General features: G+C 32.3%; 2 protein-coding genes across 2 annotated transcripts; both read right to left on the reverse strand.

The window, feature by feature from the left end:
* Positions 1 to 159: 159 nt before the first annotated feature.
* Positions 160 to 4903, reverse strand: LOC103502698 (5-methyltetrahydropteroyltriglutamate--homocysteine methyltransferase-like). The gene is made up of 12 exons (XM_051083810.1): positions 4700 to 4903; positions 3455 to 3808; positions 3275 to 3362; positions 3031 to 3158; positions 2548 to 2939; positions 2275 to 2438; positions 2089 to 2169; positions 1831 to 1997; positions 1634 to 1739; positions 1270 to 1520; positions 967 to 1168; positions 160 to 880 (listed from the first exon to the last, which is right to left on the reverse strand). The coding sequence occupies exons 2-12, from the start codon at positions 3802 to 3804 to the stop codon at positions 512 to 514; spliced, it is 2298 nt and encodes a 765-aa protein (XP_050939767.1). The 5' UTR covers positions 3805 to 3808; positions 4700 to 4903; the 3' UTR covers positions 160 to 511.
* A 7020-nt stretch (positions 4904 to 11923) lies between these two features.
* LOC103502697 (F-box protein At2g26850-like) lies at positions 11924 to 14991 on the reverse strand. The gene is made up of 6 exons (XM_051083811.1): positions 14797 to 14991; positions 13428 to 14649; positions 13218 to 13297; positions 12892 to 13064; positions 12652 to 12726; positions 11924 to 12374 (listed from the first exon to the last, which is right to left on the reverse strand). Exons 2-6 carry the CDS (start codon positions 14064 to 14066, stop codon positions 12187 to 12189), a joined length of 1155 nt encoding a protein of 384 aa, XP_050939768.1. The 5' UTR covers positions 14067 to 14649; positions 14797 to 14991; the 3' UTR covers positions 11924 to 12186.
* Positions 14992 to 16290: the final 1299 nt, after the last annotated feature.

The raw sequence follows: 16290 nt of genomic DNA on the forward strand, positions 1-16290 counted from the left end.
AATGATAATGTAAATAGATAAATTTGTCAATATCGAATTATTCAAATTAATACGATTATTGGTTTAGAATTTAAACGGATACAAATCAAATTCCAAAGTATTAAACAATATATGAGGAGGAAAAAAAAGATTGAGGGGTAGGAGTGCAAATTTCAACTATTGATACAAAAGAATTGGCGAAGAGAGAATCAGCCATTCTATTCATAAGAATTTAGGGTAACAAAAGCCATCATATGTGACCATCATCAAATGCCCCAAAACTAGCAATGCCATTTCTTCTTTTTTTCTTTTCCATACACATAATGCAGTTTTGGTCACTTTGGTGGGGAAAAAAACAGATATAGAGAGAGAATATCGAAAGCAAGAATTGCTCCCAAGAGCACACCTACACACTACTAAACATTTCGCAACTCAGTTATTTAGACAAACAAAAACAAACTCATCTCTTTCCTTTTTTTTTTCAAGGGACCGGTTGGATACTCACTCAACAACCTCCAACAAGAACTCAAACTCACTTAGCACTCCCAAGCTCTTTTCGGAGAAGCTTTGCAGCCGCCACCATGTTTTTCAGGGCTGGGTTCACCTCGGCGTACTTGCGAGTTTTGAGTCCACAGTCAGGATTCACCCACAAGATGTTTGTCTCCAACACTGCAAGCATCTTGTTGATGCGGTCTGCAATCTCTTCAGTTGATGGTATTCTTGGAGAGTGAATGTCGTACACACCTGGTCCGATTCCAGCACCGTACTTCACTCCCTCGCGGAAGACTGACAAGAGCTTCTCGTCGGAGCGAGAGTTCTCAATTGTGATCACATCGGCATCCATATCGATGATGGATTGGATGATGTCGTTGAAGTTGGAGTAGCACATGTGGGTGTGGATCTGGGGAATGGTGAAATGTTAGGTTCATTTGAATATTTTTAATCAATGTACTAACAATGGTAACAAAAATGGCAGTGGTTAGTAACCTGAGTTGTGTCTTGGACGCCAACGTTCGTGATACGGAAAGAGTGAACAGCCCAATCCAAGTAGAAGGCTTGCTCAGACTTCCTAAGAGGCAACCCTTCTCTCAAAGCAGCCTCGTCGATCTGGATAACATTAATTCCAGCCTTCTCGAGATCCTCAACCTCGTCCTTGATGGCCAAAGCAATCTGGTAACAAGTCTCAAACCTGGAAGGCAAAAGCATACACAAAAGTATGGTGTTGGTATTGCCATAAGGAAAACAAACAAACAACAATTCTTTCATGGAGGCATTATCTTCCATTACTACCTTGGCTGGTCGACTCTAACAAAGGACCAGTTGAGAATGGTGACAGGGCCAGTAAGCATTCCCTTCATCGGGCGGGATGTCATGCTCTGAGCTGTGGTTGACCAGAAGACAGTCATGGGCTTTGGGCGGCTCACATCACCATAGATAATTGGAGGCTTCACGCAACGTGATCCGTATGATTGCACCCAACCATTAACAGTGAAGGCAAAACCTGACAACTGCTCACCGAAGTATTCAACCATATCGTTCCTCTGCAGTGAAATAAAAACCAAAGTTAGTTAGAAGGTGCAAAATGAGAAAACAAAAAAGGGAAGGATAGGATAGCCTTCATTTCGTCTGTCTTAAAAGGCTCCAAAAAACTCACCTCGGGCTCTCCATGAACCAAGACATCAATATCAAGCTCTTCCTGGAGCTCGACAACCTTGTTAATTTCCTCCTTAATAGCCTTAACGTATTCATCCTCAGAGATCCTATAGGACGCCGATGAAGATTCCAATATTAGAAACAGCAACAAATTGTATTCAGGTTTTAAAGAAAAGGTAGTATTAGTGAATTACTCACTTGTTTGCTTTATATTCACGGCGAACCCTCCTGAGTTCAACAGTTTGAGGGAAGGATCCAATGGTGGTGGTGGGAAGGACTGGAAGGTTAAGTTTCTTCTGTTGAGCATCAAGTCTTGCACTAACATTCGTAGCACGGCGATGATCGGAACCCTTCAAAGCAGCAGCCTGTGCAAGCAAACAACAAAGCAATTCATCAGCATTAAGTGTCAGTAAACAGAAAATTAAACACTTTATGGATAAGAACAGATGAGCTCACCGCTTTCTGAACAGCCTCATTGGTCACCCTGGGAGACGACTTCCTTGAAGCATGAGCTCCGGCATTAGAAGCAAAAAATACCTGCAAATACGAATCCACGAGCTTAGCTTAAGAGTTTAGAAAATACGGCTTGTAACATAGCCTAACACCCAGCCAAGTCAAATTAAATCAGGCACAAAAAATTACCTCGTCCTTGTTACCAGCCAAAGCCTTTGCCAATGCATTGACCTCAATAATCTTTTGAGCAGCAAAAGCAAGCCATGATTTAATTTCGTTATCCAACTTAGTTTCGTTGACAAGGTCAACAGCAGTGTGGAGAAGTGAGCAGGAGGTGGAGACCACAAGATGGTCTGCCGGAAGGGGGAAAGAGGAGATCAGTAAGAAAACAGTCTCAAAACTCAAACTATAACATCAAATACAGTGTATGTATTAAATATCATAGATTTAAGCAGGAGATACCTTTGCCCACAACGCCAGCTAGTTCCTCCAATACACTGACTGAGGCAGCAAGATCGTTTGCCCAAATATTCCTTCCATCAACTACTCCAGCAAAGAGGAACTTTCCCTTGGGGAAATCACCCTTGATTAAATCAAGTGTCTTAGTTCCACGAACCAAATCAAATCCATAGGCAGTGACGCCCTTCAAAGAAGTCAAGGTCTTGTATGCTTCAGCAGGGATATCAGCAAAATATGTCTCAACAAGAACGTTCAAACCAGAGAGAGTTGATTCTAGTTGAGCATATGCATCAGAGAAGGCCTTCAATTTGTCAGAATCAAGATCCTTCACCAATGTAGGCTCATCAAACTGAATCCAAGAAGCACCAGCTGCCTTAAGATCTGACACAACCTCCCTGATAAGTGGTCAATTATTAGTAAAAATGAGAAGAGATAGTCGTTAATGGACAACACTCAAAGTACAGACATAAGTCAACAGTTCTTTACTTGTAGATGGGAAGGATCTTGTCAAGAAGGGAAAGAAGGGAGAAGCTCTTGTCCACACCCTTAGCTGGCTTAGAGAGCAACAAATATGACACTGGGCCAATAAGAACGGGGACAGTTTCTACTCCAAGCTGCACAAATTAACATAGTCCATTATAAGTACAGTTACAACCAACTAAACTAAACCTCCCTTTATAGATTCTTCTATTATCTAAATTTCATAAATTCATTTGAGAACAACACTTACAGCCTTGGCTTCTTTATATTCCTCCACTGCCTTGTGTGAAGCATAAGAGAATTTCATCTCTGGTCCCAACTCAGGGACAATGAAATGGCTGCATATCATTGCATTGACAGGGTTAGCTATACATATACCAATTCCATTCTATTAGAACACGTCTTGTTTCTTCCATTCATGATTACTTACTAGTTTGTGTCAAACCACTTGGTCATTTCCATTGCTGGAACAGATGCATTTCCTCTAGCCATGGAGAAGTAGGTGTCAAATCCAATCTCACCACCATTCCAACCATATCTAGGAGGAACAGCTCCAAGAGTTGCGGTGGCATCAAGCACCTGATCGTAGTATGAAAAAGTGTTGCTAGGGATGTACTTGATTCCAGTATCAGCCATCTGTTTCCAGATGGATGACCTCAAATCCGCTGCCACCTTTTTCAAATCTTCGGCAGAGCTCTTTCCATCCCAGAATGATTCAAGAGCAAACTTAAGCTCTCTCTTGGGTCCCATACGGGGATATCCAACAATGTGGGATGCCATTGTTCTGCTCAACAAATCACAAACGAAAATTATTAAATTTACAAACAACCTCCATTATACATTTTACACCATTATCATTTCATTCTCCATCTATTTCAATTATGGAACCTCGTGAGGGATTGCATTTCGTTATTTGTTAAGGTAAGAAAGAGAGTGATTTCAAAAACCCTGTTTTTATTTTAAAAACTTCCCCGACTAATGGAGTCTGATTTCAGAGTATGTAGACTTAAATTACCATTTTAGCCTTTGTCATATTCTAATTTTCAATTAACACATCATAGATGAAAACCTATATTAGTAAATTCTTAAACTTTTACTGTCACATCCAAACTAAAAAAATTTAAATACATGGTCACATCCAAACTAATAGTTTCAAACTAAGTAATCAATTCAAAATCATTCCTCAAATTCCAAATCACATGATTTAAAATCATTTCCTTTTAACTTTCTCGAATCCAAACCGCGAGTAAATTTGTACATCCCCTAACCCCTAATGCATGGATCAACCAAGAGTGCAGTCCAATGCAGAGCATTAGTTAATTCACAAGTTGAAATCGATGAAAAAAAAACAATTTGTCGTGAAAATGAAGCGACCGCAGAGCATCAATAGAATTGCGAACACAACAAGAAGATAGAGAAACGAACAAGCATGAATAAATGAGAGATCCGACGAGTAAAGTAAAAAAAATATATATATATACAAATTTCAATCAGCAAAAGTAAAAATTAAAAAGCCATCGATGGACAGATCCAGTACATGAAAAGACTAAATAAAACAAAACCCGTAGCAAATGAATCAGATCTAAAGTGAAAAAAAAAAAAAAAAAAAAAAAGGAATCCTGGAGGAAATCAGATCTCGGCCATAAGAAGAAGAAAAGGAAAGTGGAGAACGAACCTGGAGAGAGAAATGAAGCTCCCCTGAGAGATAGAGAAATGGAGAGTGGAGAAACGAAGTAGGAAGAGAGAGAGAGAGAGAGAGAGAGATGGGGAGCGACAGAGAGAAGAGAAGAGACAAGGGCGAGCGCGAGTTGGAAGAAGTGGAAATGGAGTTATATTTATAGAATATAGAGATGATGAGGTGGCAGATCTTGGGAGGTGGAATGGGGGTGGCAAGTTAAAATAACAATAGTTTTGGGGGCTTTTATAATTTTAATATTTTTGAGTTTGTGGAATATTATTATGGTTGAGCGTAAAAATCTGAGGTGGAGGAAGTGAAAGAAAGGACCACGCGCCGCTTGGAGTGAACTTGAAGCGCGTCCCCAAAAATGGGGGTTGGTGAATTTTGATGGAAGAATACGTAATATAGAAGGGATCTCCCTTTCCCTATCATTGTATTTCTTTTTCTCTCTTTCTATTGTGTTTCAAATCTAATGAAATTACTTTTTAAATGTAATTTAAATTGTTTACTTTTTAATTATCCTATTATTTAATTTTTATTTTTTATAACGAAATTTTAAATGGATTAATCTTTATCCATAAATCAACAATCCCATAACATTTCTGGGATCCCAAACTTTTACATGTTTGGATTGTCTTTTCAAGTATTTAAAAATGTATCTATTGGGTATAAAAAAATGCTTCATTTTGTGGCCAACTTAATTTTCAATTTTTAACTTGAATTTGCCTTTTTTTTTTTTAATTGTGTTGTGAATTTGGGGTGACAACCCAAGAAATACTTATATTTAGGAAGATTTAGTCAAATCAGAGTGGATCAAAGCATAAAATTAGAAACAAAATTGATATTAAATGGGAGTTTACTTTTTTTTTTTTATAAAAAAAAATACTTTAGAGATTGATTATCAACAAGTCACTTCAAAGTATTTAACCAAAATTCTCACGAATAATACTATATACATATATATATATATATATGATTTATAAAATCATTATTTGAGTGGAAAGATATGATCTTTTTTCCACCTCAATATAAGGATTTAAAGCAACTTTAATGGAGTAGTTAAAAAATACTACAAAATAATTTAATTTTGGAAAAAAAAATAGTTTTTTTAGTATCTAAATTTTGAAACGTAGTTTTTAGAGACTACTAAAATAATACATTTTTTTTAAAAAAAAGATACAAATTAAAGTGGTTTTAGGATGGTTACTCCTAAAAGCAGATAGAAATTAAATCGAAAATTTAAAAGCAGTGACAATTTAGTTAGTAGGGGGTGTCACAAATATTTAGCCTTTCTATTTGTGTGTCATCTTTTTCATTGTTTGTTTATTTTATAGGCAATTGTGTTTTCTCTATCCCTTTTTTTGTTTTAATATCCATGAGTTCTCCCATCAGGTTGCCTCCATTTCCATCTATTACTCTTTTTATAGTAACATAAATCAAATTTATTATTATTTTTAAAATCTTATTTAAAGAGTGAGTGATATGAATTTTGTTGTTTGTTCCTACCAACAAAATTATTTTAAAATCTTTCTCCATGATTTTGTAGATTTTAAAATTAAATTACATAAACCTTTTCGATTTTTAACTTTCTTTTTTCTTTTTAATTACCATCTAAACATGAAATCTTAAATACATTCATTTTCAAAGGAAATATTCAATAAAAAATGATTTTGGGTCTAGTTTTTAGTTCATCTTTTGAATCTTAAAACAATAAAATTTTGTTACCGAGATTGAATTATGATTTAATTAATTTGTTTCAAAGTTTATAGTTTTAATATTGATTTTTCACTAAATAGTCACTTTAGTTTATAAAGTGAATTTAAAACTTATGGTAAAAGGTGACGAAAATGATAACTTAACTAGCTATAATTCTTCTAAATTAAAATAGTAGACATTAACGCTAAAAACTAAAATCTAAAATATAAATTGAATAATAAACCTTAGACTTCACATATAAATTTGTAGCCTAAAAAATAACCACTCCAAAATATTTTGAAATTAAGAAATCAAATGAAAGCTAACCCAAAATCTAAGGAATCAATAAATATTCTTTTATACCTATGAAAATAACCATTCAAAATTAAAGAGGTGTTTTCGGTATTTTAATTGTTTATTTATTTGCATGTGTATAAGGAAGTAAATTCTAAATAATTATTATATAGTACTATTTAGCTCATCAATTTTAAATATTGATACAATTGAGTTGGTTATTTTTACAAACTCACCACCACCTCCTATCATAAGTTCCAATAATATATTCAACGGCTCTTCACGTTGATGATTACTTGTATCACACCTCGACGACCAAAAACCACACTCGATGATATCTGTAGTGATATACAATTTGTGACCAACACCACCAAACCATCTACAAAAGTTAATACATTTTCATACAATTTAAATTTTGTGTTCACTTGCAATATAGTTGCAACAAAGAAAATATAATATATTATTAATGTTAGGAATATAATTTATATATATATATGAATTTGAAGAAAGGAAAATGAATTGAGTGGAGAGGATAAATTGAGTAGGTCCAATCCCCAACACAAACACTCATTCCAATTCCCGAATAGAGATTGGAGATTCTCAAGTTGTTTACCATTGTGTACTTATCTATGTCAACTTGTGAAATGTTTTTGTCTCCTCTCTCAATAATACATCATATATTATATCTTAATTCAAACCTCATTTTCCTCTTCCTATTTTAAACTTTTTATTATTTTAATCCTTTATTATAATTGGAGATCCATTAGTGAGTTAATAAATTTGGAGTTAGTAAATCTATATTTGTAGTATATATAACTTTAAAATCAAATTTCTCGAAAAATAGGGAACATTGAGATTACTCGATAAAATGTAAAAAGTAGAAAAAAAAGAAAGAGAGATAAATATGCAAACTTGAATAATAGTGTGTACTATTGAAGTTGAGTTGTTTATATCAACGAATTTAATCAATAAAAAGCATGTTTGGGCTCACTTAAGAAAAAAAAAATATATATTATTTCAACAATTGATTTTTATTTAAGGTTTTTTTTTTCTTTTATAAAAACATGTCGTGTGTTTGACAAAAATTTTCTTTCAAAATTAGTGTTTTTATGTACAAGTTTGTTTGGTTTATTATACACTAATGTGTTTTTACTAATTTTGAATTAGTATAATTGATTCGCTTGAGATGGTGGCCGAATATTGGCTAACAATGGTTATCGGAGGTGGTGGTTAGAGTTTTAATTTTCATACAAATTAGAAAGATCAGATTAACCATTTAACACTCAAATTTTACTCTTTTAGAAAGTTGGGTTCAAGTATTAATCCTAAATCAAATAAAAAGAGTAAATTATACTTAAAAACATGAATTCTAAAGCCTAATAGAATCATCCTTTACATCGACCCTAATCTCGAATGGCGATGACAGAAAAATGAGACAATTAAAAATGTTTGAATAAGACTGATCACTTATTGAAGAGCAATACTTGCGAGATTTAAAATTGAATCCACGTTTTATTATTGATTTGTTTTGAATTCTGTGGATAAATTCGATGATTAAAGAGGCAAAGTGGATGGAAGCAAAGGATATAATAAAGTTGGTGAGGAAAAGGGGTAAGGTAGATCACCGACGAGAAGAAAAAGAAAATGATGATATAAGTAATGAAGATGCGCGTGACATTAACCATATATAGAGTTTGGTGTGGTTTTTTCTTTAGTTTTTTGATTCCTATTTGCTTAGGTGTTGTTTGGATAAATTGTAGATTTGGAAAATCATTAAAGATTGATTAGAAGCAAAAAGAAAAAAAGAAGTCATTTTTTAGGTGAAAACATAAAGAAGGATTGGAAAAGAAACAAAGGGAGTTGGTGGTTGAAATTTTGGGTTGTGGTTATTGGTGGTGATGTGAAGACTCCATTTTTATATTTCATTTTAAAAATACTCAATTTTGATTTCGTTTTCATTTATCCACTTAAAATAGCCTTTTACAATGTTTGTTATTGAAAAACACTTCTTCTCTCATCGCTATTTGTTTTCAGGAATTTAATTTCATTCTTTCACCATTAACTTTGTCTACAGTTACATATGAATCTAAAAACTAAAATCAATCTATTTTATTACCATCTATTTTGGAAAATCTTAAAACATACAAAATAAACTAAGTCGTTTTATTTCTCTATGAAACCTTCATATTTTGTTTATCTTTTTATTTATTTTTAATAATTTTCCTAAATTTTATTATAAATTTATCCTAAAACCTGACAAGGTGGACCGTAATTTTTTTTAGAAAGATTTAGACAAAAATCTTAATTTGACTATAAAATTTCACAAATATCCTAAAATAACATTTTTTTTTTACTTAATTAGGAATTCACATATTTTTAGGACAATTTTATCCTTATGATTAACATTAATTATATAGGTAATTAGTAATTAAAAAGTATTTTTTACCTTATTTACATTATATTTATCATTGTTGTCTAAAATATAACTTCCAATATAGTTGATTTTAAATTATAATCAAATTATATATTTAATTATTTTTGTAATAAAAAATCTATTTCTTAATCAAATCATCTCTGCTTAATTTCTCACCTCCGTCGTACGCCATCTGCACATATTTGTTTTAGACATATTCCACTTCATATATATAACATCGTAGATTTTCTATAACGTTTTAAACTTTGATTCCGTAATATTTCATTTAGATATATACCATTTGATATATACAATTTATACAAATATATGTTGACATACAGTTTTCAAAAAATATGATGTATCGATTTTGTTATTTAGTGTATATATACCCTTCATATATACAATAATACATATAAATTGACTTAGATTTTCCGAGAAATAAGATATGTTAGATTGATTTATGAATAGTATATATGAAAGAATACATTGTATATTTTATGAACGAAATGTTATGTTTTCAATTTGTTAAATTGATTTATGTATTTTATTTCAAATATTCATATTATATGTAAAAAAATAATAAGTTATGTTTGAAACAATAGTGATTATGTACGAAGGATAGTATATTAAATATAATAAATTGAGTAACTTAGATTAGTACGCTGAAAATTTATGGAAATAAAATAATTGAACTAAAAAATTGGAATATGGATATTTCAAATAAAATTCTGAAACAATATACTAAAAGTATAATAATAAGAAGAAAAAACTAATTCAATAAGGAAAACTTGTATCTCTTTTGATCATGACCAACACATCAACAATAGTCACATTTAACGCGTCTCTTGAACTTCATTTTAGAATAACTTCTAATCTTCTTTGGTCGACCAACTAAACGTTTTACATTCGGTGGGGATGACAACTTCAATTTCTATATTATTGAATATATGCAGTAGTATATTTGTAACAAATCACAAAACATAAATGTATTATGCAGTAAATATATGTACGAAATCAAAGAAAATATTAATCGAATCGAGAAAAAAAAACAAAAAAAAATGATACGAAACATGAAGGAAAAAGAACTGAACTATATGTGTCACTAAATACCTGTTATTGTATATATACAAATGTATATATTGATAACATCATTTGTGTATATAGTGATATATAATGAAATTCAACTACAATTTATGTATTATTGAATATATGCAATAGTATATATGTAACAAATCACAAAACATAAATATGAATAAGATGTATATATCTGATAAAATACATAATAGAAGTAGATTAAACAGTGGTATATAAATGTACATATTGTTCACGAAAACTTTACTAAACAAAAAAATGAACAAGATGATCGGAACATGCGGTAATTATTGATATGTGCAGTAGTATATAAATTGAGTAAGAAAAAATATGCGTATGTATTATTGAATATGTGCAGTAATATATATGTAATAAATCACAAAACATAAATGTATTATTCAATAGTATATGTGAAAAATCAAAGTAGGAGGAACATCACCGGAATGTATGTTACGAAACGGAGGAAGAAAGAACAATTTTTTTAAGGAAAAAAATATATGCCATGAAATAGAAGAAGAAAGAACAAAATTTTGAAAAAAAAATGTTACGAAACGGAAGAATAAATAATATATATAAAAAAAAGACTAACCGTATCACAAGAAGCAAATTGGAAGGGAAGAAGAAAGAACAATTTTTTTTAATAGAAATCGGAGAAGACTGTCGACGCCAGAATCGATGGTCATGAGAAAATAACTTTTGATTCGACATGAAATTGAAAATATTTATTTTGTAAGATAACTAAAAATATTATTATCATATAAGACAATAATTTATACCATATTTAAATTATTCTAACGGTAATAAATAAATATATATGCATATTAAATTAATAAATTCAAATATATATGCATTAATAATTAAGAAAGTCACAATTGATATAATAAATATAGTCGTTGATAATTAAGAAAAATATTATTCAAGATTAATGAAATTTGAATAATAAGGTAAATTCACCCCTTCTTTTGTCAAAAACATTGGTCCATTTAAAATTGTTATGTAATATATTAGAAAGAAAGACTCGTTATGTAATATCACGTAGCAATTTAGGTTTTTTATTTAATTAAAATTTAAAATAGACCATTTGATTTAGGCTTTTGAATAGCTTATATTTACTCTCTCTCCCTAATAGACTAGGGATTGAACGTGTGAGTTTTGCATAAAGGATTTTTTTTTTTTTGACACTTGGAGGACATTTTAGCTTATTGGTTGGTGAATAGTTGAATAATTTTATGTGTAATATTTTGATTTTTAATAACCTATTCCACCGATTTTCTTGTTACCTACTTTCTACCAATATTTTCTACCAATATTTTCAATAATGATACTAAATTTTGTAAACTAAAAAAATGATTTTTAAAATCAATTTTATAAATAATTAAACTTAACTTTTTATTATCAGGTCTTAGGTATTTATAAGATTATCACGTCTTACATATTTATATGCTTAACTTTTTAAAAGAAAAACGAAAACTAAAAACCTAAATTATTACACATAAAAAATTATTCAACTATTCACCAACCAAATAAACTAAAATGTCCTCCAAGTGTCAAAAAAAAAAAAAAAAAAAAAAAAACTTTATGCAAATCTCACATGTTCAATCCCTAGTCTATTAGAGAGAAAGGACTGTCTAAGCTAATTCAAAAGTCCAAATCAAATGACAAAGGTAAAACATCACCAGGAAGAATGCAATGAATATTCCTAAAACCTTTGATATTCCCAAGAAATATGTTGAATAACTGAAAAAAAACCTCTTTGAAAATTCTCAAATTTACATATAAGATACAAAATTAGAGAAGTCTGTTATATGCAAAACATCCTCCAAAAGACTCTCCACGCAATGCCTCTTAACTCATAATTTGAGAGAAAATCTCAAAGAGAAAGAAATGGAAAAGATGGTTAAGAAAAAGGAAAAAAAAAAAAAAAAAAAAAACCAAATCTGTACATAAAAACAGGAGCAGAGAAGAAAGAAGAAAGAAGAAAGAAATGATTCTATTCCAAAACTCTATTAGGCCACAAGCATTTCCACCTCGTAATTTCCTCTTCTTTGTAAAGCTTCCTCAGTCCTCCATAATAACCATCTGCTTCGTTCCCTACTTCCTTGTGGCTCTTTCGGTTTATTACCGTCTTTCTCCATCGTGACCCGACGCCGTACTGACTGAACTCCAACAACACCATGTCTGTCAATCACCAACAACATATCAGTCTCACTCCAAGTCCACAACATTGTTTAGGCCAATAGGCACTTTTCACTCAAATTTTTCATGTCCATAGAGTAATATAAAATGTTTTCAGATAAAGTACTTGTGCAGTGCTGGACTTGAGCGTTTTTAACACTTTTTTTTGTTGAGGGTGCTTCCAAACATGTAATGAAACACTAGATTCACCACTCATTCAGAAATCCTAGCAGTTCTATTCAAATATTAACTTGTAATTATCTTGCAAATTTTCACTTACCATTACAGCAACAATGGCAGTTGTTTGCACTCCCATCGCACGCTTCCAAGTGGCCTACGACACCGTACCACCAACCTACGATAACAGGGGAATGTCTGTCAAGTAGCAAGACAAGGTTTTTGATCCAACGACGAATCTCGTTACTTTTGGAGGAAAAATGGTAGATGAAGGTTTGGAAATCAACTCAAAAATATCATGTAAACTACATAGTTGTCAAGAACTTGAAGTTGAAAAACACACCATAAGAAAACTCCTTGCTTTTTCTCCATTGGATTTCGACATGATCACCAGGCTTCAGGTCAGCTAAACATTCAGAGGCATGAAGAAGATGGGGAGGAATATCGACAGGCGGTGCTCTTAGCCTGTTCCAAAAAATATTTTCCTCTATTGCGCGTCTCCCGTGTGGTGGATATCTGAGATCAAAGCATAGCTTAATTAAATAAACCATTCACAGAAGAAGCAAGTCTTCACTAGTAAAAGGGAAATCACTTAATGTGCTATTCATATAAACAAGTGCAGGATTCAAGTAAGTTTTGGAGACAATGTGAGCATGTCTTTCGATATACCTTGCCTTGAACATGTCGGTCTGGGAATCGTAAGATATTTGGGCATCATAACAAGACAACATGAAACCAGCATGACCACTCTGCAAAAATAGACAGAAATCTATAAAGCAAGGATGCTTCTAGCAAAAGTTGTTGTCATTCTAAAATAAGGAATGGTGAACTCAGAATTCAAGAAGACTCTGTTTATTAAGCTTGTATCAGCTTTCTTACCTCTCTATTGTACACTTGAGCTGGGAACCATAACTTTCCATTTTCAAGAGATTGATACCAAGCCTTCATTGAATCAGGACTCCTGATGTTGCCTCTACTTTCTGGTTTTGGTCTAGTCAGCAGAAAAGACCAACTTCCAGAATACGAACTGAAAAAACCTTTCTTCTGAGGTGAATTTGTGAGCTTAGATCTCCTCTGACGAGCTATGTGCAAATGCCATTCTTTACAAGCAGAATTACCCATCAACTTCCCCCATTTCTGCTTCATGTGCTTCTCCCAGAAATAGTCATCTTCACAAACATCCCTCAAATAAGTACACACATTTGCCATCCTACACAACTCAGATGGCGAAAGCCGGCCGAGAACTGACTCGAGAGCCAACTCAGGCAAATCCAAGAGTGAAGTCCCCCTTTCCTCCTCTAAATTCCCCTGTTTTGCGCTACATCTATTGCTCTTTAATGACGGATCGGAGACCTTGAGAACCAGAAAAAAACTCAAAGCAAGTTTGCTCTTATGGAACCTTGATACAAGTAAAGCAGTCAAGAAACTCATCTTGGCCTCCCATGGCAGCAAGCGTTTATAAGAGAAGGACTTAGAAAGAAGGATGAAGGAAAGGAAAGAGATGAGCAGATAAAACATTGTACTCTATGAAATCCTAGCAGAAAATGAAACAAAAATGGCTCGACCAAGGAATAAAAATGGGGAATCAAACCAATGTATAAAAAGCGAAGTGATAGAAAACAGTTGATGGAAATCACTAGCTTTTGATTTTGAAGAGAGAAAGAAGAAACAATGAGAAGAAAGGACAACTTTTTATCATGAAAGTGATTGTTGTAGACATCACAACCGACAAGCTTCTGTCACTAAGAAACAGCAATACAGGCTACAGCAACAACTTCAAGAACAGGGAAATACTAAATGCTTCATCAGAGCTAATAACACATTGCCGTTGTCATTCAAACATCATGAAGCTTCTTAAACAGAAATCATGGTAAATAGTCAATTGAAAACCCTCATCGAGAAATCAATGAAAACTCCTCAAAATTGATTTAAAAAAAACAAAAAAACAAAAACAGAGAGATACCCAGATGCCCAAACCCTGAAAAGAAACACAAGAGAGGCCAAACTTGGACCACAACCCAGTAGAGATAAAGACTCAAAACCCTCAAAACCACACAACTCCACGATAAAGACAGAAGATTCGAATGGTCCAAAACAAGCACTGAAAAAAGAGGAAGAGTACGAAGTAAAATCGAGTGGGTTAGCAAAAATCAAGAAAGGGGGGGGGGGGGGGGGGGTAAACCCTACAGAGAGAAAATTAAAGATGTGGTGGAAAACAGAAATGGAGCATTAAATGAAAAAGGGAGACCTGAGGAGCTGCCTAACTGGGAGCTGCAGCTTGTTAGAAGCAATGAAAGGGCAATGCTACCACCACCGCCATTGTAGGCCATTTATGAGAAGCAAGGGAAGTTGGTTTGGTCACCCACCAATGGAGTGTGAAATTTGATTACGTGAATTTAAATAAGGAGTGGCCCCATTTGGCCATTTTTGCCTTGTTTGCATATGTGATGCTTCCAAAGCTTTCCCTCTATACATTCCCTCGTTTCCACCCTCCATTGTTTGCTCTCCAACTACCCTTCTTACGTCTTTTTCCCTTTAAATAAAAAATTAATACTTTGTTCATCTTTTCCAATCTACCTTGGGTTTAGAAAATTTATCAAAGGTGGAGTTTTTAACGATAACTCTCTGTTTTGTTTCAAAAGCATTTTCCTTTCTTAAAAAATATTCTTAGAATACATTTTTTAAAAAAATTATTTTAATCCGTAAATCTTTTAAAAATACTTATAAATATAATAAAATATCACAATTTGTAGAGTATGATAGATTCCATAGTGTAGTAGCAAACACGTTATGTTTTTCTATGGATGCTATTTAGGCTACAAAATAGATGGATGTAGTCAAGTTGTACTCGAGTCTTTTTTTCTTTGCTTTCTTCATTTCTCATTTTTTCTCTCTTCGTGAATATATAAATAAATGTCAACGTATTTCTTTTTTAAGTCATATTCACTTGGGAATGATCTAAATTTGAAAATTGGTTAAAAAGATATGTATATTGTTGCTTCACAGAACTGGTAATGAACACATTTTCTTTCTTTTCTCTCCTACTATTGTTTCCAAAATTGATTCAAATTCTTAACGTGTCTCTTTTTGTTTGTTATATTCTTAACTCACGAACAACTACTAACGTAAAACCTTGTTAAAATATTGAAATTCTAAGGTCCATTGGTAGTTCTATTATTCTACTTTCTTTTTGTTATAATTCACATACCTTGAATTATTGGGAAGTTGAAGAGTATTTTTTTTATAATGGTTAAAATATTCACTACTTTTTTTATTCCATGTCACAAATAAAAATATAACTTTGGGTTCGCTATTTGTGATGATTCATTAATCATTTGTAGAAGAAAGCATCCATATGGTGGAAGACTTTCTGGTGAATATATATATACACATTAAAGACTGCCTCTTTTATTTCTCTATGTTTGGTTTTTAGAGGATTTTTTTTTTTTTTAATTTCATTGTGATTTATTTTTATTTTGTTAGGTTGGCATATATGCTCCCTCCATTTCAAATATAGAAAAATAGTTTTGAAATTATTTATAAAATATAACCGAATCTTTCAAATTCTATATGACTCATTTAAGTTTTTTTTGCTATATTTTTATAAATATATATATATATATTTTTTTTTTTGCTATTCAATAAGAATTTTCATTAAAGAAGAGAATCTAAGCCTTCACATTTACACACACATATATATATATTTACTTGATTCACCTTTATTTATGACCTGAATTTAAGC

This window comes from Cucumis melo, chromosome 4 (assembly GCF_025177605.1).
Source record: "Cucumis melo cultivar AY chromosome 4, USDA_Cmelo_AY_1.0, whole genome shotgun sequence".
Lineage (NCBI taxonomy): Eukaryota > Viridiplantae > Streptophyta > Magnoliopsida > Cucurbitales > Cucurbitaceae > Cucumis > Cucumis melo.

Bases quoted from the DNA above. Each gene is read 5' to 3' on its own strand.
- LOC103502698 (XM_051083810.1), bottom strand. From the start codon at position 3,804: ATGGCATCCCACATTGTTGGATATCCCCGTATGGGACCCAAGAGAGAG. The intron at 2,940-3,030 runs GTAAAGAACTGT...ACCACTTATCAG, and splicing joins AAGATCCTTCCCATCTACAA to GGAGGTTGTGTCAGATCTTA. The intron at 881-966 runs GTTACTAACCAC...ACCATTCCCCAG, and splicing joins GCGTCCAAGACACAACTCAG to ATCCACACCCACATGTGCTA.
- LOC103502697 (XM_051083811.1), bottom strand. From the start codon at position 14,066: ATGTTTTATCTGCTCATCTCTTTCCTTTCCTTCATCCTTCTTTCTAAG. The intron at 13,298-13,427 runs GTAAGAAAGCTG...CTATTTTTGCAG, and splicing joins CTCAAGTGTACAATAGAGAG to AGTGGTCATGCTGGTTTCAT. The intron at 12,727-12,891 runs GTGTGTTTTTCA...CTGTTATCGTAG, and splicing joins AAGCAAGGAGTTTTCTTATG to GTTGGTGGTACGGTGTCGTA.